Source organism: Oncorhynchus clarkii, chromosome 14, assembly GCF_045791955.1.
Source record: "Oncorhynchus clarkii lewisi isolate Uvic-CL-2024 chromosome 14, UVic_Ocla_1.0, whole genome shotgun sequence".
In the NCBI taxonomy this organism is placed as follows: domain Eukaryota; kingdom Metazoa; phylum Chordata; class Actinopteri; order Salmoniformes; family Salmonidae; genus Oncorhynchus; species Oncorhynchus clarkii.
Window position 1 is genome coordinate 8,828,060 of NC_092160.1, and position 24,299 is coordinate 8,852,358.

Sequence of the window (24,299 nt, forward strand, 5' to 3'; positions counted from 1 at the left end):
CACACACACACACCTTTTCAAACTGTTTGGGCATAGATTTGGAGCTTCTAATCTCTCCAGAAATGTCTCTCACTGTTGCTGCCTGTTATAGACCCTCCCAACTGTTCCATGGACACCATATGTGAATTGATTGCCCCCCATCTTCTGTTAGGTGACCTGTCTTAAAATCTAAACTAGATGCCCTCAATCTCACAGAAATTATCAAGGAACCCACCATGTACAACCCTAAATCTGTAAACATGGGCACCCTCATAGATATTATTCTGACCAACTTGCCCTCCAAATACACCTCTGCTGTTTTTAAATCAGGATCTCAGCGATCACTGCCTCATTGCCTGCATCCGTTATGGGTCCGCGGTCAAATGACCACCCCTGATCACTGTCAAACGCTCCTTAAAACACATCTGCGAGCAGGCCTTTCTAATCGACCTGGCCCATGTATCCTAGAAGGATATTGACCTTATATCGTCAGTAGAGGATGCCTGGTTGTTTTTTAAAAGTAATTTCCTCACCATCTTAAATAAGCATGCCCCTTTCAAAAAAAAGTATTACTAAGAACAGATATAGCCCTTGGTTCACTCCAGACCTGACTGCCCTCGACCAGCACAAAAACATCCTGTGGCGTACTGCACTAGCATCGAATAGTCCCTGCGATATGCAACTTTTCAGGGAAGTCAGTAAACCAATATACACAGTCAGTTAGGAAAGCAAAGGCTAGCTTTTTCAAACAGAAATTGCATCCTGTAGCTCTCACTCCAAAAAGTCCATGGAGAATAAGAGCACCTCCTCCCAGCTGCCCACTGCACTGAGGCTAGGAAACACTGTCATTACCGATAAATGCACGATAATTTCAATAAGCATTTCTCTACGGCTGGCAATGCATTCCTCCTAGCTACACCAACCCCGGCCAACAGCTCCGCACCCCCCGCAGCTACTTGCCCAAGCCTCCCCAGCTTCTTCTTCACCCAAATCCAGATAGCAGATGTTTTGAAAGAGCTGCAAAATCTGGACCCGTACAAATCAGCTGGGGTAGACAATCTGGACCATCTCTTTCTAAAATTATCCGCCGCCATTGTTGCAACCCCTATTACTAGTCTGTTCAACCTCTCTTTCGTATCGTCTGAGATTCCTAAAGATTGGAAAGCTGCCGCGGTCATCCCCCTCTTCAAATGGGGTGACACTCTAGACCCAAACTGATATAGACCTATATCCATCCTGCCCTGCCTTTCTAAAGTCTTCGAAAGCCAAGTGAACAAACTGACTATTTCGAATACCTCCGTACCTTATCCGCTGTGCAATCCGGTTTCCAAGCTGGTCACGGGTGCACCTCAACCATGCTCAAGGTACTAAACAATATCATAACCGCCATCGATAAAAGACAGTACTGTGCAGCTGTCTTCATCGACCTGGCCAAGTCTTTCGACTCTGTCAATCACCATATTCTTATCGGCAGACTCAACAGCCTTGGTTTCTCAAATGACTGCCTCGCCTGGTTCACCAGATAGAGTTCGGTGTGTCAAATCAGAGGGCCTGTTGTCCGGACCTCTGGCAGTCTCTATGGGGGTACCACAGGGTTAAATTTGCAGGCCGACTCTTTTCTCTGTATATATCAATGATGTCACTCTTGCTGCGGGTGATTCCTTGATCCACCTCTACGCAGACGACACCATTCTGTATACATCTGGCCCATCTTTGGACACTTTGTTAACAAATCAAACAAGCTTCAATGCCATGTAACACTCTTTCCGTGGCCTCCACCTGCTCTTAAGTGCTAGTAAAACTAAATGCATGCTCTTCAACTGATCGCTGCCCGCACCCGCCCACCCGACTAGCATCACTACTTTGAACAGTTCTGAATATGTGGACAACTCCAAATACCTGGGTGTCTGGCTAGACTGTAAACTCTCCTTCCAGACTCATATTAAGCATCACTAATCCAAAATTAAATCTAGAATTGGCTTCCTATTTTGCAACAAAGCCTCCTTCACTCACTCTGCCAAACATACCCTCATAAAACTGACTATCCTACCGATCCTTGACTTCGGTGATGTCATTCACAAAATAGCCTCCCACACTCTACTCAGCAAACTGGATGCAGTCTAGTGCCATCCGTTTTGTCACCAAATACCACCCACCCCATATACCACCCACCACTGCAACCTGTATGCTCTTGTCGCCAGACCCACTGGCTCCAGGTCATCTAATCAAATAAAATGTGATTTGATTTGATCTGAGCAGCTTACCGATTGCTGCAAATAGCCCATCCATCTACCTACCTCATCCCTATATTGTTTTTATTTACTTTTTTTTGCTCTTTTGCACACTAGTATCTCTACTTGCACATCATCATCTGCACATCTATCGCTCCTGTGTTAATTTGCTAAATTGTAATTACTTCGTTACTATGGCCTATTTATTGCCTTATACCTCCTTACTCCATTTGCACACACTATATATAGATGTTTCTATTGTGTTATTACTGTACTTTTGTTTGTCCCATGTGTAACTCTGTGTTTTTGTCGCACTGTTTTGCTTTATCTTGGCAGGTTAAATAAAGGTGAAATAAAATGTAAGAATTCTTAAAAAACATACACCTCTAACAGAAACGTATCTCCTATATTTGGTGTGTGTGTGTGTGTGTTCAAAGTGAGCCTTTTGTCCCACGTCCCGCAACCCAAAAAATCATGTCCGCATTTTATCAAAAGATTCTGACACCACTAATTTACAAAAAAGGTAGATTTGTTCCGTATTTGTTAGGCATTCAGCGGAGAGGAAGAGGCAAATTTGTCCAAAATAAGCCCAATGCGTTTCTATGGGCTTCTTTTGGACCTAAGCTTTTCGCCTGCCTCCCCACCTTTGGGACGACGACTACCCATTGTTAGGACGGAGACATGAGCATCTCGTCATTATATACAGATCTCTGTTTACAGTCTCGTTGCTCTTTTGACAAGATATATATCATAAGAATGTGCCACTGATGATGTTAATCACTTCTCCAATGGTTGTTGAAATCTGATATTCTGTGGAGTGCAAGGCGAGATGTAGGCCAATGTCATACCAATCACAAAATTCCAGCTAAATTTGGAGGACAGTTAAAAAAAAACATGCTTCTGACGAAGAGCTACAAAAGTAAATAAATAGCCTTATTAGACTGAAAGTATATATAAGGTGATTAAACTGACGCGGTACTGCCCCAAAAAACTATCCCGCCGAATGTCCCGCCAAATCGTCCCTTTGTCCTGCATTTGGGTATTTTAAATGTGTCATCCTGAATGGAAGACATAGCACACCTGTCTAAGATTCTCCTGCATCTAGATTTGTGGGATTAATTGGCAGTATGGCAGGAACAGCTGTCATGCTTTGGGCTATAAAGGTTATAGAATCTCAATACAGATGCCCTTGGTATACAGGAAGACAATACCCTCACCTTCATCATCCTCATTAGCATACAGAGGAGGCTAAATGAATGGGTCTCATCATCCGTTTATGAAAGGAACGTGTCATGGTTTCTTGTTAGCATTGCCAAGTGGGAGATATGTATTTACTCTCATGGACTGTGTTGCTACTGTAGGTGCTGGTTTAGAACTAATTCATTCAGATGTTATTCTCTCTAAGGGTAGAGGACAGAAGCATTCTCTCCGTTATATAGTGTGTTTAATGTGTCTGCTTACGAGAGAGAGAGACAGGAAGAAAGAGAGAGTGTGTGAGACGACAGTAACCAGATCAGCCTTCACCCTCCCCTTCAGTAGAAATGAACACCAGCTCAGCATAAGCTCAGCTCACATACTTCTGGCCTGAGGTTTGAAAGACCCAGTCACCTATAAAACATTACAGACTCAAGTAGACCATATCTCTCTCTCTCTCTCTCTCTCTCTCTCTCTCTCTCTCACACACACACACACACACACACACACGACGAGTGCTTGTGACTACGAGGTTCCAGGGCCCGGCAGGCAGAACGAATCAGCTGGCCGGGCCTTGGATTTCCATAGGCGGGGCATGTTTTTGCACGGGACCTCCTATGTGTGCACTTGCTTGCATTTAGATTTGTTTTTATGGGTGTAATAGCAAAGACCATAGTCTGCTCGTAAGTTTCAAGTTTGGGGAAGCTTGCAATTTACCATTTCTACCGATCTGTGTGCCAGTTTATGATTATTTTGATATACGCATTTCCGTGGAACAGTTTCATTTCAATAATTACGTTTTAGTTTCTCAAAATCATTGTCATGTGGTTAATCATACAAGTCGGAAGTAAAATGATACAAGTCTAAAAGTTAAAAATCTACTATGGCAAGAGCACTACCCTCTGCCATATGGACACATTAACAATCTGTGACCCATTGGCGGCTAAAGAAATGAGAGCATAGAACTCAGAGATAGCCTATTGGCCAATGCAACAGTAGGCCTATAACTTCCATCATCAACTAAGTAAAATACATAGACCTAAAGCTGACAAATAAAAACAGTAGAAAATATCCTGATTAAAATTCTAGTTCCACAATCTCTCCACTCCGCCTGTCTTCCTCTCTTTCTATCTGTTTTGACTTGAGCTATTGCTAGTGAAGTGCAACATTGTATTAAATCATCACTGGGTCCGGTCTGAAGCTGTAGCTGGCGAACTTGCATCGTTGTATCAACTAGCCTATTTCGAACCCTCAGAGTTTCCTGGGCCAGTGAGCTCAGGACAGACAACTGTTTTATTATGACGTTTCCACTGGATATGTAGGATCATCAGATCGTGATATTTTTCTCCTTCACACCGAGGCTTGGTTATTATCGAGGCCAGGAGTGTTGGATAGATTTTTTAAACGCTGAGGAACTATCATTCGCAATGGATATGCAAAAAAACAGAATTCGTTGACTTTTGTGAGGCGAACAAAAAATGACTGAGAAGCTCAGCTAACAGGCTATGCGCACACTGCCTATAAAATGAGGTGGAAACTGAGCTTCCAAATGTATGACTATTAGAGACATATTTCCCTCAGATTACACAGATCCACAAACCCAATTTTAATAAACTCCCATATCTACTGTGGTTCTAAATCAATAGCTGTTTAGTGGTCTGAAAATATTGTAAACATACATTTGCTTGACCATGCTCTAGGTCATATGTCTGTTACTATACAGTTGAAGTCGGGAGTTTACATACACTTAGGTTGGAGTCATTAAAACTTGTTTTTCAACCACTCCACACATTTCTTGTTAACAATCTATAGTTTTGGCAAGTCGGTTAGGACATCTACTTTGTGCATGACACAAGTCATTTTTCCAACAATTGTTTACAGACATTTACATTATTTCACTGATAATTCCTTGTATCACAATTCCAGTGGGTCAAAAGTTAACATGCACTAAGTTGACTGTGCCTTTAAACAGCTTGGAAAATTCCAGAAAATGATGTCATGGCTTTAGAAGCTTCTGAGAGGATAATTGACACCATTTGAGTCAATTGGAGGTGTACCTGTGGATGTATTTCAAGGCCTACCTTCAAACTCAGTGCCTCTTTGCTTGACATCATGGGAAAATCAAAGGAAATCAGCCAAGACCTCAGGAAAAACAATTGTAGACCTCCACAAGTCTGGTTCATCCTTGGGAGCAATTTCCAAACGCCTGAAGGTACCACGTTCATCTGTACAAACAATAGTACGAAAGTATAAACACCATGGGACAACGCAGCCGTCATACCGCTCAGGAAGGAGATACGTTCTGTCTCCTAGAGATGAACGTACTTTGGTGTGAAAAGTGAAAATCAATCCCAGAACAACGGCAAAGGACCTTGTGAAGATGCTGGAAGAAACAGGTACAAAAGTATCTATATCCACAGCAAAACGAGTCCTATATCGACATAACCTGGAAGGACTCTCAGCAAGGAAGAAGCCACTGCTCAAAAACCGCCATAAAAAAATCCAGACTACGGTTTGCAACTGCACATGGGGACAAAGATCGTACTTTTTGGAGAAATGTCCTCTGGTCTGATGAAACAAAAATAAAACTGTTTGGCCATAATGACCATCGTTATGTTTGAAGGATAAAGGCGGAGGTTTGCAAGACGAAGAACACCATCCCAACCATGAAGTAATGGGGTTGGCAGCATAATTTTGTAGGGGTGCTTTGCAGGAGGGACTGGTGCACTTCACAAAATAGATGGCATCCTGAGGATGGAAAATTATGTGGATGTATTGAAGCAACATCTCAAGACATCAGTCAGAAAGTTAAAGCTTGGTCGCAAATGGGTCTTCCAAATGCACAATGACCCCAAGCATACTTCCAAAGTTTTGGCAAAATGGCTTAAGGACAACAAAATCAAGGTATTGGAGTGGCCATCCCAAAGCCCTGGCCTCAATCCCATAGAAAATGTGTGGGCAGAACTGAAAAAGCGTGTGCGAGCAAGGAGGCCTTACAAACCTGACTCAGTTACACCAGCTCTGTCAGGAGGATTGGGACAAAATTCACCCAATTTATTGTGGGAAGCTTGTGGAAGACTACCCGAAACGTTTGACCGAAGTTAAACAATTTAAAAGCAATGCTACCAAATACTAATTGAGTGCATGTAAACTTCTGTCCCACTGGGAATGTGATGAAAGAAATAAAAGCTGAAATAAATCATTCTGACATTTCACATTCTTAAAATAAAGTGGTGATCCTAACTGATCTAAAATAGGGGATTATTACTAGGATTAAATGTCAGGAATTGTTTAAAAAAAAGAGAGAGTTTAAATGTATTTGGCTAAGGTGTATGTAAACTTCCGACTTCAACTGTATGTGCAATATCCTTTGTGGACTTCACTGGACAGAGGTTGCTATCCTGTTTTGTGTTAAAAGAAAGGTGTGGTTGAATTTATTCTGCCACTGTGTCTTATTGTCTCGGGCCTTTAGGCCTCTATATCATGGTGAACATTTGATCTCAATCACTTTCATGGGAATATGCATTTAGATCTTCTTGAATTACTGTTTCGTGAGCAAATTAGAGCAGACGGTATTATAAAACGGTTTCAATCAAAGCACATTCTGCTTAGTTGCGCTCTGTTTTGATTTTTGGCAGCGTGAGATTTTTTTGGGACTATTCAGTTTACCATCCTAAAATCTCAGAAGAAATGAGGTGGTGTTATTGATGTTACAGCAACGTTATAGTATGCTAATATTTGGTTATGTTTTGTGGAATACTAATGAATCATTATGTGATCTTCCAAGACACTGATTTAGCTTGGATCTAACTTTACTCAACAAACACCATTGTGAGAGGTGCAGCACTAGCCTACACCTGCTGCACCGAACAAGCAATTGAAGCGCAATTAGCCTATACTATTGTTGCCTTGGTGATGCAGAAACGAGGGACCACAGGTTTGGCCGTTTTATGAAAATCTGGGAATATTTGGCCATGGAAACATTTCTGTTTGGTCTCAGGGAATGTAAAATAGTTAGGAAGGGAGACTTTTCAAACACGATTGAGTTTGAGTGAAGTAGCAGCAAAGATGTTGAATGAGAAACTACCACATCCTTATGATATATATGTTTTCATTCGCGAAACTTGACCGCAAGAGACAGGTTGGTTGTCTGACTGAAATATGGGACAAATCGACCTTTTTTTTCTAAATGAGTGGTGTTTGAATTTGTTGATATAATGTGGGACATGTTTGTTTGTTTTTCGGACAAAGGGACAAAATGCGGGACTGTCCGCAAAATACGGGACATGTGGTCACCCTAAATAGGACCACTGGGAGAGGGGTGTCTGCTCCCAGGGAATTCCATCCATGTACTGTTAGTGATGCCAATAGTAAAGCCAAGCCATTTCGATCTTTGTTGCTAGAATTGAGCTTTTGATATAAAATAATATAAAATATGGTTATCCTTATGTCATTGGCACACAGTTTGATAAGATACAACGTCTGTGGTTCTAATGTATCAGCCAAATTATTTACCTGTGTTATTCCTTTGTAGTAACAGTTGCAGGCTTAAGGAGGGTGAGTAAGGATACAAGTACTGTATTTACTTTTGGCTTAGTGTGACTCATCTTGTTGCAATCTCTCTCAGCAAACGATATTCATTACCAAAGAAGGAGGTGAGCATGCACTGGGGAATACTTAGCATACATATGGATAATATAGATGACATATAAATGTCACGTCAAACATCTCCATCCTAAATACATTTTCTGGACAGCACAAGACATCCTCCTCTGAATGCAATTAAATCGATATATGTAATGAAAATAGCTTAGGCTACGCTAAGAGTTGCACACCACACTAAAACATTGCAAACTTATATTGCGATTGCTTGATTCATATGCCTGATCTCAAGGAGCAGCCTGTTGTTAAGCAGAAGCTCTTTCTTGATGCTTTTGAATTCTACAGTATTGCTTCCATTACCTCCAGTACTAACCAGTGAGAAGTTGAGATCCTAACAGCTACATCTTATAAATTCCTGGATGAGGTCATTGTTGATATTAACATAGAGGTTTGGATCATATCCTGCTGTGTTTTTTTTTTCGTTTGAGCTCCACTTGCTTTTAAGGAGCGTCAACGGCGCGTCTGGTACCTCGGCTAAAAACGTACTGTTGGACGCATCACTGTGGAGAGAGGAGGGTGCATATTTTACGCTTGGAGATAGGTGAGTGAAATTACATTTTTGAGAATTAAAAAACAACTCCAAACCTAGTAATATTCGTTTTTAGTTTTGGGATAAAGTTTATCTTTGACTGGGAAAATTCCAGCGGACCAGACTGTTTATGCGAAAAAGTTCAACTTTTTTGTTATATATTTCTTTACTCCCCTTTATGTCTATGACTTGAGTAAATGTTTAAATCACATTTGTTGTGTTTTTGTTCAATTCTTACTTTGGGTCCGAGCAACAACAAAAAATGGACACAAGGTGCATGTGCATTTGGGCACATTGAATGCTGGTGTACATAATTCAATTCCACGTAGTTGGCACCAGTAGCTTTAAAGAGGTCTGATAAGGAAGGCTGGAATTTTAATAGTCAGTGATATGAAGTAAAGTCCCATCCCTGGAGGCTTGTGATGTTTTTATTCTTAGTGCATTTTAGCCTATTGGCAATTATTCATCTCAAGTATATTTTTTTAAGAAGCTGTTGCAGTACATTTTGTGGACTGAAAATGTATAGATTTTCAGATAAAACCAAAGATCTGTGAGTGAAGCCAGTTTTAATGGTTTAAAATGAGCAGTTTGGTACATGTACTAGTGCTTATAATTTCAAGTTTTATAGTTTACTGACATATGCAAAAATAACTAACTGAAAACCATTTTATTTACATTTTGTGTTCTGTACACTGATGATGTCATCTATTCAATCAAACCCTGAAACCGGCCTTCTGGCATAAGTCAAAAGCAGCATTTGTCTTCCTCAAGCAAAATATTGTGTACAATGGGACTCACAAAAAAACTGTACTGAATATAATGTTGTTTTGGACATATCCAATAGTCAAAATGTGGTATCCAGTATTAACTGAATAGGGCCCTGGCCCCATGTCTACATCAACAGTGCTCAACAATACCAAAATAACAGTAGCCTACCTCCCGCCAGTGGGTTATTCAAGGTCAGCCCAAAAACCCTTTACAAAACACAGTACAATAGGTTGCCCTTAGCCCTGCTACACTTTACTAGTTAAGCCAGCTGCCAAGCCAAATGTATGGTGTCATTTTCTCCCAGCAGCAGCTTCTGAACACCTGGGGAGGCCCCTCCTCCTCTAGTGTGACTGGCTCTCATTGTGCCAATGACATCACCATTTTAGGCAATAAAAGCCCAAACTATTTTTTGTTTGGATTGGGTTCAGTGCCCATAGCTTTTCATAATATGGTACATGAATTATATGGTACTTTACAGCACACTCCTTGTCTCTAACCAGACTGATTGATTCAGTCCTGTTTCAGTCCATGTGAGCATTTGTGCATTGTGAAGAATGTGTTCATGCAAAGTTTAATCTGATCAACCAGTCATATAATGAAATATCAGCCTGGCTCACCAGCAACAGCAGCAGGACCCAATGTTTGCAGACATAATGCCCATTGGAACACATTGTGACATTGATTATGTTAGATCAGAGGGCTCAGCTACTGGAGGGCCTTGTGTTTCCTGTATGGTCCACATCAGTCCCAGGGACACCTGGCCTTCTGCCCAAGTAGACAGCCTCTGGAGCATCAGTGTCCTCTGTTTACTCTCACTGCGTGTGTGTGTAGGCTTGCGCCTGTGTGTACTTGTTGGTTAAGGGGCTTTTAAGTAAGCATTTCACTGTTGTATTCAGCACACGTGACAAATAAAATTTGATTTGAAGTGTGTGTAGATGAGTGGAGCATATGAAATAATGATACAGCACGCTCACTAGCCTTTCAGCTGACTGCTGGGTAGATCCTAATTAGGCAATGTAGTGTGTCTGACTAACCGGCTGGCTGTGAGGGAAGCAACATTGTCTCCAGTGGAGGCAGAACTGTACCTCCCTGCCTTACACATTTTACATTTTGGTCATTTATCCAGAGCGACTTACAAGAGCAATTGGGGGTAAGTGCTTTGCTCAAGGGCACATCGACAGATTTCAAACCAGATTTTGGGGATTCAAACCAGCGACCTTTCAGTTACTCATAACCCTCTCCCAGACCCTCTTTCCAATTGGCAGAAGTACTGTGTGACTCTCCAAATGACTATGAATGTAACCATATTTTGCAACTTGGGGCTCACCACTTTTTAAGGGCGGTTGGCGGGCTTATAGGGAGGGATGAAGTGAGTGTGTCTTTCTTTTAAGAGCTCTTTCCATCGTCCTACTTGACATATACTGGGGATAGACTCCTCAATCTATCTTTATAAACAGAGCAGACTGGGCTATTGAGGCAGTTTACTTTTGGAGAGATTCAGAGAGCTGTGAGTCATGCAGAAGAAATGGGAGCTCGAAGTGTTGGCCGGCCCACTGTGAAATCCTTATCAGTGTGTGTGTGTGTGTGTGTGTGTGTGTGTGTGTGTGTGTGTGTGTGTGTGTGTGTGTGTGTGTGTGTGTGTGTGTGTGTGTGTGTGTGTGTGTGTGTGTGTGTGTAGCTCAATGTCATGGAAGGGAGGGGGGGGTTGGGGGGTGGTGAATGGAAAAACACATATCCCTCCACACCCCCTCTTGTTTGGAAACACTGCTGCCCTCGATTGACACATAGGACCGAGAATACATGTGTGGTTGTCTAAGGGGTAGTAACCTTTGTGTGCAAGTGTGACGTGGATATCATGTCAGTGTCATGTCCGGTTGCGAGATGAGGATGTGGGCATATGATCACGTCAGACTTGTTGACAAAATGGCTCCTTGTGTCCACTCAGAAATCACACATATTTGACCCAGGTCTGTCTCCACCTTCACCTCTGTTGTTGCTAGGGAACATGTGTTGATATAGTTCTGTGTCTGTGTCACTGTGTCTGTGTGTGGTGGTGAGTCAGTAATACAATAGTTCTCCCCTGAGATTAGACGGCCTTATCACCGCCCTTACCACTGACCAGGACCAGGAACGGATGGTGACAGAGTCACAACAGAACTCAGAGAGACAGACAGAGGGAACATTCTGAGAAATTACCCGTTGGATAGGCTGTCCTTTTGTTTCTGTCGGTGCTATTTCAACCGTCCATTAACTAATTTATCACAATTAGAGGCTGACATTTTTTTGCCAGAGAGGTGGTCATTGAGAATGTGTTATTTAAGCAATAAGGCCCGATGGGGTGTGTTATATGGCACGACACACAACATGGAGTGCCTGGATACAGCCCTTAACCGTGGTATATTGGCCATATACCACAAACACAGAGGTGCCTTATTGCTATTATAAACTGGTTACCAAAGTAATTAGGGCAGTAAAAATACATGTTTTGTCATACCCGTGGTATACAGTCTGATATACCACGGCTGTCAGCCAATCAGCATTCAGGGCTCGAACCACCCAATTTATAATGACAACTTCAACACAGTCACACAAGATGAATAATGCATGTTGCCAGTGGATGTCAGTGTTTCTGTAACACATGGGGGATCATTTGTGCTGTAGGGTAGGTTATCGACAGATCTATGAACTGTGATAAAACCACAGACATTGTACCAGTGATATAGCTGTCTCACAGGGCTATGGTGATCTTAGGTTGTGTCTGTACACACTGTACACTAGGCTGTACAGTAGAAGGGGGGTCGGCATGTTCTAATGACCCAATCAGGACCTACTCCTGCATCTGGTCAGGAAGTCCACTCCAGACTTCCTATGTTTTCCTACCTCTCTAATCCCACTGGTAACATGTGCAATACGACTCTGTCTGGTTAGATATATGATGTTTATGCACAGAGGTTTTCAAATGATGTCATGATCTACTACCACCACCACTACTACTGAACGGCTGCCAGGTTATCCTCTGAACAGTTCTTTTAATCTCTGCCAGGGAGCATAAAGACTGAGAACAATAGCGTTTCATGCAGTGGAGTGCTAGGAAGCATTGAAGGACAGGAAATCTGCGGTGCAGAGAGTGTAGAGTCCCGATATCTGTGTCCCGGTTGGATAGGTAGATACACTGTGACATGGACGCAGTAGATTAGAAAGACAGAGAACTGAATGTAGTCAACCTATTCTCCTACAGTATGTCACATGTATTGTCAACATTTGAACACTTTGGTGTGTATGGCTATTGGCTAACTAACTCCTATCAGTTTCCATCTTTAGATTGGAAAAGGTAAGTGTGGTTCTTGTGTGGTTTGTTGTTGCTGATGGAGCCAGGGTGAGTGTGTGGTGCTATTTCCGTCCAGTTTAAAGGCAGTACCTAAGGGACTGGCAGGCGGGCATGCATTCCTCTGCCATTGTCTACTAGGAGAAGAGACACAGTCTCAATAGCAGTACCCGCAAATGAGCCTGTCACACCGCTGTCAGCATTCCAAACACGCATGTGTACAGGGACACATGCACAGACGCACGCATGTTCACACACACACACATGCACAAACACACAGATTTATATTGTCAACACAACAACTGCCTGTTACAGAGGGAGGGGGAGATGGAGGGAGAGAAGAGCGAGATATTGAGAAAGGATAAAGAAAAAGAACAACTGAGGGAGGCCGTACAAGGGAGAAAAGGACTGGGATGACAATAATGGGGGGGATGAGTGTACTAAACAGAGGACAGGAGACAGTGCTCTTACTCAGGGGACTTAAAAGGGCCATCTGTGATTGCCACATCAATTTGTGGATTTTCAAATGTATTATATATGATTTATACATGCCTCATGAGCTTACCTCACCTGTCCTACCCCATCAAAACCCAAAATATAAGCGTTCTCTGTTTGTAAACAATGTAAATGTAAACAAACACTGAATAGACTTCAAATATGGCTATTCAGTGAAATCAAAATATTTAGATTTCATGCATGGTCAGCTCTTGCGTCCATAGCTCGGTATATGAATTTGAGTGGTTACATTTTTCCAAACCCATCCCTTAGCTTTTTATTAAAACAGTTGCAGGGACTCACTGATCTACAGATGGCCCCATTAAGTGGTGTGTTGTGGTGTCCATGATACCTACCTGATCATACATGTTACTCTGTGGGTCAGGCGATTTAATCCGACAGGCAACAAAAGAACAAATAATAAGTTCAAACCTCAGTAATGGGAGAACACACAAGCCTCCACTACTTTGTACTCTCTCCACAGGATCGGTTGTCCTCTGGCTTATTCTCTTGGTTGACATGGATTTCATCCCAAATGGCACCCTATATTCCCTATATAGTGCACTGCTTTTGACCATTGTCCATAGGGCTCTAGTCAAGTGTAGTGCACTGCGCAGGAGATAGGATGCCATTTGGGAGAAACACAGGGAGAAGGGCTGAGACATGGGAAAAAGTAAACAATGGGGATCATGGGTCTTTACTCGGGTCATTGACTTGATGATGTCTTGATTATTTAATCCCGTTCCCGTCATTACCTCCCATACTTTCCTGTTCATTTTTTTTTGTGTGTGTGTGTGTGTGTGTGTGTGTGTGTGTGTGTGTGTGTGTGTGTGTGTGTGTGTGTGTGTGTGTGTGTGTGTGTGTCTAGAACCACACTTATGTGAGGCATTATGAGGTCCCTGGCAATTCCCAGCCCTAATATTAACATGGCATAAGTCGTGGCAAAATATGTAGAATTGCAGGAAATTCGCTTTTAAGCTGCAACAATCTCTCTCCACCCCATGACAAAGTGGATAGAATTGCAGGAAATTAGCTGTTAAACTGATTTTCTTTTCTCTCTTCCCCATGGCAAAATGAGTAGAATTGAATGAAATTTGTTATAAAATGTATTTTTAAACTTAGATTTTTTTCTCCACCGTGAAGACGGGCCAGGAAAAGGTTTTTCCCGCGAGGTGCCCCAACCAAATCTCTTAAGGCCTCCAGAAGGCTAGGGCAAGCCCTGGCTACTGGTATAATGCATTTAGTTAAGAGAGTTAAGGAGTTTAACTGCACAAATATATTGATTGCACAAATCCGTTGTCTGCATGTGTGGGTATGGATGTGGGTACGCAGACCCGCGAGCCACTGCGGTCCCTCATGATGAGTTCATATTTTTTGTGTCCCCCATCAAAGTGGCCCATCCCAGCTCTATGGTGTATAGTTCCTTTTGAGTTACAAAATAAATCCCTCTTACTGTGAACAGCTTCGCTCCTTTCAAGGAAATATTTTCACAGAGACACCAAGGTCACAGAGAGGTATTCAACATTGGAAAAAAAAGTGTTTGAAAATGTCTCTCTTTTTTTTTCTCCTTTGGATCTTAAATGCATCTTGTGTTTGTGCCTTGAAGAACGTTGTCTGGGAGCACTTCAGAGCATAGTTTTTAGAACACATAATCGGGTTATGTAAATACAGACACACACAAACGCACGCAGAGACACACACGCAGACGCACCATGCACACATACGCACGCACGCACAGACAGACACACACACAGACACACACACACTCTAAGTGTTGATGGTAATATAAACAGCGTTACTAAACAAACTAACCATAAATTATGGCTTGATTAATACACTGCACAATGTCTTTCAGCACTTTCACTGAGTAATGATATCAGCTTGCTGGTCGGTTGCAGTGTTGCAGTCTCTCAGCCACTGTCTCAATGTTAATATAATGTATATATTATATATAAAAAATAACATAGGGGGCAGTGGGGGTATCTGTTGCCTCTGATGTCCCATCCATGATATTGGCTTTCTCTGTCCATCTCTCCCCCAACACTCTATTCTTCTGATACATATCCTAAAATGGAATGGATAGTTCATGGTTGGGTTTGGGTGTGGGGTTAGGGGGTGAGGGGGCGGCTCTGGACGTCAGGCTGTGGGTCAGAGGGGGTGTATATATAACCCATACCTTGGTGGGGTGTGTGGTCTTCTCCTTTCTCCCTGCGTGGATGCTACTCTCTCCTCCGGTTCTTTGATTTGTCTTTCTCCTCTCCTTACCTCTCTTACCTGGACCTAAACATGGCTTACAGACTTTCAGGTAGCTAAAGAAATAGGCTGATGTAGTGTGGGGTTGCATTGTGATGGATGCTTGTCTTGTTCATATGGGTTCAATCCATTACTGATACCTGGTGCTGGACTAGTGGTGGTGGTTTGATTTTGGGGAGATTTTCTTAAGTTTGGTCAAAGACACTGGCTGGTAGGTTGTGGAAAGTTCCTCTTGGGCCTTGGCTAAAAATATGGGTTTGTTTGGTGCGTCAGAAAGGACATTTTGTGAGGAACCACTACTCTGGAGTTCATTTTCTAGTTATTGCATTTTTGGTGGAAAGGAAGCTTAGGCCTTATGACACCACAGAGGGAGCAGAGGTCCCTCGAGTAAGTTGGAAAAAAATATCTGGAGAAAAGTGATGGTTTGACCTTTTTCAAGGCAATGCTATTTACAGCTGGATTGATGCATCTGTATCATGGAAATGAAGTCCTTGGGACAGCATCATTTAGGCTGTAAGTAGTGGATCAAATATGATTCACTCAATATTTTTTTATTGGGTACATTTCACGTCAGACAGAGATATCACATGGTAGATACTATAGATTCAGTGCCTTCAGAAAGACTTCTCGACTTTTCCCACATTTTGTTGTGCTACAAAGTAGTATTCAAATGTATTTAATTGTCTTTTTTTTTTGCAACAATCTACATAAAATACTTTATAACGTCAAAGTGGAAGAAAAAAATGTAACTAATATATCTTGATTAGATAAGAATTCACCCCCCTAAGTCAATACATGTTAGAATCACCTTTAGCAGCGATTACAGCTGTGAGTCTTTTGGGGGTACGTCTCTAAGCGCTTTACACACCTAGGATTGTGCAATATTTGCCCATTTATTATTTTTAAGCTCTGTCAAGTTGGTTGTTGATCATTGCTAGACAGCCATTTTCAAGTCTTGCCAGAGATTTTCAAGCAGATTTTAAGTCAAAACAAGGCCACCCAGGAACATTCAAGTTTGTCTTGGTAAGAAACTGTAGTGTAGACTTGTGTTTTAGGGTTATTGTCCTGCTTAAAAGTGAATTAATCTCAGAGTCTGTTGGAAATCAGACTGAACCAGGTTTTCCTCTAGGATTTGGCTTGTTCTAAGCTAGATTCAGTTCAGCATTTCTTTCTGATGACAAGCATACTCATAACTCCCAAGTGGCGCATTGGTCAAGGCACTGCATCTCAGTGCTAGAGGTGTCTCTACAGACCCTGGTTTGATTCCAGGCTGTATCATAACCGGGCGTGATTGGGAGTCCCTTAGGGCGACGCACAATTGACCCAGCGTCGTCCAGGTTAGGGTTTGGCCGTCATTGTAAATAAGAACCTAGTTAAATAACATTTACAAAATAACAATGCAGCCACCTCCATGCTTGATTGTTTGTAGAGTGGTACCCAGTGATGTGTTGGGTTGCATTTGCCCCAAACACTGTATTCAGAACAAAAAGTGAATTCCTTTGCCTCATTTTTTTTTTGCATTATTACTTTAGTACCTTGTTGCAAACAGGATGCATGTTTTGGAATATTTTGTATTCTGTACAGGCTTCCTTATTTTCACTCTGTCATGCAGGTTAGTATTGTGGAGTAACTACAATGTTATTGATCCGTTCTCAGTTCTCCTATCACGGCCATAATTCTCTGCAATCGTTTTAAAATCATCATTGGCCTCATGGTGAAATCCCTGAGCATTTTTTCTTCCTCTACAGCAACTGCATTAGGAAGGACGCCTGTATCTTTGTATTGTCTGTGTGTATTGATACAACATCCAATGCCCAATTAATAACTTCACCGTCCATGCTCAAAGGGATATCATTTTATTTTTAACGAATCAATCATTTGGTGCCCTTCTTTCTGAGGCATTGAATCCGTTTGAATCTGTGCATGAAATTTGCTACTCAACTGAGGGACCTTACAGATAATTGTATGTGTGGGGTACAGAGATGGGGTAGTCATTCAAAAATCATGTTAACCACTATTATTGCACACAGAGTCCGTGCAACTTGTGAGATTTGTTAAGCAAATGTTTACTCCTGAACTTATTTAGGCTTGTCATAACAAAGGGGATGAATACTTATTGACTCAATATATTTCTGCTTTTCATTTGTTTATTTAATTTGTACAAATTTCAAAAATCAAAATTCCACTTTGACATTATGGGGTATTATGTTTAGATCAATTTAATACATTTTATATCCAGGCTGTCACGCAACAAAATGTGGAAAAAAGGTCAAGGGGTGTGAATACTTTCTGAAGGCACTGTAGCAGTTGATCTTATCTCCATAACCCCCTCTCTGGGGTCCGTTTGGCTTTGATCTGCCATCAGTAAGCCATCCGTGATCAATGCTAATGAGAGCCAGGCTCTGTGAGGCTATCCCTGGCATCCTGGTTCACCACTCACCGTGCTCTTACTCTGACCTTTCCACTGTAAAGTGTTTCTCCCACCCCAGGGACCAAAGTGGTGTACTCCAACCCCTCCTACAAAGAGTGCTGGTGCATACCATGGCTGTTTCTGTGGAAGCAGCTGTGTGATTGGCAGTAGCTGAAAGGCTTAGCGTTTAATCACAGTGCTCTTTTATTAGGCACATCTAGACCCACAATGGTCACGGTGGCACAGTGGCATCCACAGTGTCCTCAAAAGTCAATCATCTGACTTTGTGGGCCTAGGTGTCCCTGACATACGGGCACAGTGCTTACACACTCAGAATGGAATGCATGGTTAGTGTTGGATTTGGGCTTCTGAGACTGTGATACCTTGATACCCTACTGCCTCTAATCTAGCCATTGATCCGGTCCTGCCAATTGGATTCTATTGACCTGATCCCGACTGGCTCGTACCACTGAGATAAGAATGGGGATGACTCACCGGTGGCTCTGTATATAGGGGCTCAAGCCAGGCTGCCTCCTTTATCCCTCTGGCACAGTGAAGACGGGCCTCTCTTTCCCCTCTTGTACGAATCTATCCGAATCTATCCACATTTCACAGCGGCTCTAACTCATCCCATTCAGTTCACCACACTCACTGTTGACCAAATCCCCAGGCCACTCGAAGAGCACCAATTGGCACTCATCAATATTTGCAGTGTTCCCACGGCTACCAGGATATATTGTCATTCCATCATTAGTATTTCCCCCCATTGCTCTCATGGTAGATACTTGAGTGCTCACAATAATATCACATCTGTTGTCTCATTAATCAGAGATATTTTCGTGAAGACGGGTTGGTTGTTTAGCAACAAAACCAACACATGCACAACTATGGGGCAAAACAGACAGGGTTGGCTTAGATTGTTGACAACATGTAAACTGTATTTTGCCTCCAATGTTTATTGAAAATATAAATACATTTGCACAATCAGCACTTGTCTCTCAAATAAGGAGATGATCGTGGACTACAGGAAAAGGAGGACCGAGCACGCCCCCATTCTCAGTTCTAATTCCTTGGCGTCTTCATCACTAACAAACTAACATGGTCCAAGCACAGCAAGACAGTCGTGAAGAGGGCACGACAAAACCTATTCCCCTTCAGGAGACTGAAAATATTTGGCATGGGTCCTCAGATCCTCAAAAGGTTATACAGCTGCACCATCAAGAGCATCCTGCCGGGTTGCATCACTGCCTGGTATGGCAACTGCTCGGCCTCCGACCACAAGGCACTACAGAGGGTAGTGCGTACAGCCCAGTACTGGGGCCAAGCTTCCTGCCATCCATGACTTCTATACCAGGCAGTGTCAGAGGAAGGCCCTAAAAATGGTCAAAGACTCCAGCCACCCTAGTCATAGACTGTTCTCTCTGCCACCGCACGGCAAGCGGTACCGGAGCGCCAAGTCTGGGTCCAAGAGGCTTCTTTAATAACTCTACCTACATGTACATATTACCTCAATTACCTCGACTAACCAGTGCCCCCGCACATTGACTATGTACCGGTTACCCCGGTATATAGCCTCGCTAGTTGACTGCTATTTTGGATGCAGTAATTGCAGAATAACTGCAGTGTACTGCAGTTATACTGCCCTCTAATTGCATTTATACTACAAAATTACTGCAGTAAAAAAAGTGTTATTTTGGATGCAGTATTTGCAGCATACTGCACTCTAATGAAGTAATAAGGCACGAGGGGGTGTGGTATATGGCCAATAAACCACGGCTAAGGGATGTTCTTAGGCACGGCGCAACCCCCGAGGTGCCTTATTGCTATTATAAACTGGTTACCAAAGTAATTAGAGCAGTAAAAATACATGTTTTGTCATACCCGTGGTATACGGTCTGATATACCATGGCTGTCAGCCAATCAGTATTCAGGGCTTGAAACACCAAGTTTATAACTACAGTTATATTGCAGTGTACTGCAGTTATACTGCACTCTGACTGCAATATTTTTCCTAAGGGCAGTGTTGTGGAGTAGTGAACTACATGTAGTTCAACTAATAATTTAACTAATTTCTGCAGTAGCTTGGTGGTAGTTGAACTAAATAAAATCAAGGTAGTGTTTTCACTAGTTAATTGCTTACTACTGGAACTACACACTACTTTTAATGCAAAAAGCAGAGAAAATATGGGTGAAGTGGGTCACAATTTGCATTCTATAAACATATGACCCCAAAGGGCTCGGTCTTGCAATTTGTATTCTATGACATTTCAGATCTACATATGATATTTCACGAAGTAGTTTGGATGTAGTGAACTACTTTTTCAAGGTAACTTTAGTTAAGTAAACTATATGTTTCTTAAGGGTAGCTGTAGTTTAGCTTAACCTTCTTCCGTTGTGAAATAATTGGTAGCTTGGTTAACTATATTTTCAGAGTACCTTCTCTAGCACTGTTGGTCTTATCCTGACGGATGATCCGCCTGTGCTGCCCATTGTGAATGGAATGTTAATGAGAGGAGCAGAGGACAGTTTTGTTCACAGCCAATGAAATGATGCTGCCAAAAAGAAGACAAACGGCAGAGAGGTTGGATGGGATGTGATGGACTGAATGAGCCAGGCACTCTAAAAATATGACTTTAACTTTCCAACAAAGCCTGATAAAGTCAGCCAACCCCCGCAGGGCCGAGTTAGACACAGCGTGATGACTACATGCTAAAGCTCTGTTCACAGCCAGACATCTGTGGGTCATTTTGAGGCAGCCATTTTCCACACACTTCCCTCAGACGTTTGGCATGCCGGTGCTAAGCCCCTTGCCTGGTTGGGTCTGATTCGAGGACAGAACTTGTACTGGGATGCCAGCTTGAACATGTATTTTTCTTAGCTTGGATGATGGATATGTTTTGTGTGTCTGGGTGCCTGCTAGACAGGGCCATGTTTTGTCAACATGACAGTGTGTGTTAATGGCAGTGGTGGAAAAAGTACCCAATAGTCATACCTTAATAGAAAATGACTCAAGTAAAAGTGGAAGTCACCCAGTAAAATACTAGGAATGTTGTGAAATAAAAGTAGTCAAAAATATAAAGAGTAAAGTAGATACCACAAAAAACTACTTTACACCACTGGTTAGTGGCAGTGTGAGGACGTTGAGGGCCCGGAGTCATTATTCAGGTCTGGCTGCATGCATTGTAGATGGAGGAACAAGTTTCAAGTACAAGCTTTAATGACATGTGCACAACACTTTTCTTTTGGTTACTAAATGATTCCATGTGTGTTATTTCATCATTTTGATGTCTTCACTATTATTCTACAATATAGAAAAAAGTAAAAAATAAAGAAAAACCCTGGAATGAGTAGGTGTGTCCAAACTTTTGACTGGTACTGTATACATGACTTGTTCCCCAAGGTAAATGTGATTGTTGTTTGTGTTTGTACAGGGCCGAGGAGCTACTCTACTTCCACCATGACTGAACGCTTTGACTGTTACTATTGCCGTGACAACCTGCATGGGAAGAAGTATGTGATGAAGGATGAGAAGCACGTGTGTACAAAGTGCTTCGACAAGCTCTGTGCCAACACATGCGCCGAATGCCGTCGCCCCATTGGGGCTGATGCCAAGGTGGGTGTTGTGTATGTCCTTGTGAGTGTACCCTTAAATGTGTGTTCATAAAGCTGATTGGCTTCAGTTCATTGTCCAGATTAAGGCCAGTGTTACATATCTGTGCCCGTATCCACAAAGCCTTTCAGAGTAGGAGTGCTGATATGAGATCAATTTAGCCTTTTAGATAATAACGAATATGATTATATGGACAGGTGGCGACCTGATCCTTTGGCAGCCGCCTCCACAACATAACAGTCACAGATACTTACTTGTGTTATAGACACTATCATTGCTAACGAACCCTGAAATATTATACAATTCACATTGTTACACCATGACTAGTGTCTACCCCAAGGTGTCCGGGTTTGGCTGTCAGTCCCTTCATGGTATTCTGCACTCAAATTCACGTAATCTGCACTAATGCTTTCCAGACAGACATACTCTTTTTTTCCTAACACCTCTGAATAGTTTGATGAGGTGTGTAGGAAGCCCATGTGAATGAATGCATCTCACGCCTTTCCCTCCCTCCTCTCTGTCCAGGAGCTGAACCATAAGAACCGTCACTGGCACGAGGACTGCTTCCGCTGTGCCAAGTGCTACAAGCCTCTGGCTAACGAGCCCTTCGGCGCCAGGGACGACGGCAAGATCATGTGTGGCACGTGTGGCTCCCGCGAGGATGGCAACCGGTGCCAGGCCTGCTACAAGGTGGTCATGCCAGGTGGGCTTAACCATACCCATAATACACTTCTTTCTTAAGTGACCTAGCAGTGTGCACATGGCTGCTGTTTACATTTGTTATTCTTGTGAAGCCCAGGGCAAATTCCGATACTATGTGTGTGAGTAAATTCACTCTGAAGTGCTAGAGTGGGCTCTGGGCGTTCGTAAATTCAGAGCGTTTAGTTCTGTCTCGGAGCATTCAGAACGCACATTGGACGCTCTGGCCGAGGAGTAGGGTTGATCGGAGTGTTCTGACCTCACACTCAAGCTATCTTGCTAGCTACTTTCAGACCCAAATGAGAGAACATCTCACTTACCACTTTACTCGCCCTAGCATAGCTGGTTAGACTGTTTATGTTATCTAGAGTGTTGGTGACTAACTGAGCTGCTGGCAACAAATGAATTACATGTTTTTTTCCGACGCTTACTGATACCGGTCATATTCAACAGGTGTTGCGCATTCGTAAATGAATCCGTTATTCTGCACTCTGGGACACTCAGACAAGAGTACTCTGAAATCTGAGTAGATAGACAGTGAGTTTACGAACTCACCCACTGTGTGAAACAAGCGTCTGTTTTCTAATCTATTACATCTTTGACTGCCAGGCACCCAGAATGTGGAGTATAAGAACAAGGTGTGGCATGAGGAGTGCTTCACCTGCTTCGAGTGCAAGCAACCAATCCGCTCGCAGAGTTTCCTGAACAAGGGTGACGACATATTCTGCGGCCCGTGCCACGAGAAGAAATTTGCCAAGAAATGCTTCCACTGCAAGCAGGTGCATAAGACCTGCCCCTTCACACACCCACAAACAGAACAAAATCGTTGTCATTCTGTTGTGAATGTTGTTTCATCATTTCCTGCCATGTTAGTGTAATTACAGTAGGCCTAATTATAGCATTCTTATACTCAAGTATACCAACAGAAGGTACAAGTTAAAAGGAAATGCTTTCAGTTATTCATACAGAATAAGTACATGGTCTTCCAATGCAACTAACATGGTGTTTTTCTCCCCTCAGCCCATCACCTCAGGTGGTATAAGCTACCAGGACCAGCCCTGGCACTCAGAGTGCTTTGTGTGTCGTACATGCCGTAAGGGCCTAGCCGGAACGCGCTTCACCTCCCATGAGGAGCATGTCTACTGTGTGGACTGCTACAAGACCTCCGTGGCCAAGCAGTGCAACGGCTGCAAGAATCCCATCACAGGTCAGACACCCACACTTTACATGAACATTTATTGTAGGGACACTTTTAATAATAAATGAAGGATTTCATTGTGTAGGATGGAATGTTTTTAGTGAGATTCAGTGGCATTAATAAGATGTTATGCCTGTAAACTGGTTAGAATATATCTGGCCCATTACTATGCTGCACATACTATCTCCCATAATACAGGGTTTGGCCATGGGACCAACGTGGTGAACTACGAGGGTCACTCCTGGCACGAGTACTGCTTCAATTGCAAGAAATGCTCCCTCTCCCTGGCCAACAAGCGCTTCGTCATCAACGGAGAGGACATCTACTGCCCTGACTGTGCTAAGAAGCTGTGAGCATAGCCAGTAACGGGGAAAAATAAGTGCCCTGTCTCATTCATGTTGGGGGCAGAACATAAACGGGATAAGCCAACTAACTCCAATTAAGTGGCCAATCAAGGGTTTAAAAGAGAAAGTATGTATTAGGTTAATCACCTGAATGAAATCTAACAGCAGTTGAATATGAATCTTGTTCCACTGTTTTCTGTCATTGTTGAATACTAACACACCAAGGGGTTTGTTTTTCTTGGCCTACAATATGTAATTCTAACAAGCGTGGGTCAAATTCAGAACACTGCATAATCATTAGGGAATGCCCTTTTCAGTTCCTTACTGGAACAGTAATAATGGCTGTTACATGCTTCCTGAATCATATACTAGCTAAATAATCAGTCATGGTGTCTCTGAAGGGATGTGTTTGAAGAGCTGTTGACAGTTTTGCGTATAGTGCTTCAATAATCAGTATGGGCAAACTAGGTATTTGTAGGTATCAAAGTGTTATGCTCAGAGTCTAAATCATGTACTCAGCTTTTTGCAGTGAAGTTAAGGATGTGAATGCACATTATTGCTCAATAAAGGTAAGCGCCAAAATTGTGTTTATTTCCCTCTGC

The 24,299-nt window shown here is 42.5% G+C and overlaps 1 protein-coding gene across 2 annotated transcripts; it reads left to right on the forward strand.

The window, feature by feature from the left end:
* The first annotated feature begins 8,141 nt into the window (after positions 1-8,141).
* On the forward strand, positions 8,142-24,279 carry LOC139366227 (four and a half LIM domains protein 1-like). 2 transcript variants are annotated; one of them, XM_071103471.1, is made up of 6 exons: positions 8,142-8,607; positions 21,278-21,459; positions 21,982-22,159; positions 22,765-22,934; positions 23,176-23,362; positions 23,552-24,279. In XM_071103471.1, the coding sequence occupies exons 2-6, from the start codon at positions 21,304-21,306 to the stop codon at positions 23,704-23,706; spliced, it is 846 nt and encodes a 281-aa protein (XP_070959572.1). In that variant the 5' UTR covers positions 8,142-8,607; positions 21,278-21,303; the 3' UTR covers positions 23,707-24,279. The 2 variants fall into 2 exon arrangements, with proteins under 2 accessions (XP_070959572.1, XP_070959571.1); XM_071103470.1 differs by lacking the exon at positions 8,142-8,607 and adding an exon at positions 15,379-15,488.
* The last annotated feature ends 20 nt before the right edge of the window (positions 24,280-24,299 follow it).

Bases quoted from the DNA above. Each gene is read 5' to 3' on its own strand.
- LOC139366227 (XM_071103470.1), top strand. The intron at 22,160-22,764 runs GTGGGCTTAACC...TTTGACTGCCAG, and splicing joins CTACAAGGTGGTCATGCCAG to GCACCCAGAATGTGGAGTAT. The intron at 23,363-23,551 runs GTCAGACACCCA...CCCATAATACAG, and splicing joins CTGCAAGAATCCCATCACAG to GGTTTGGCCATGGGACCAAC.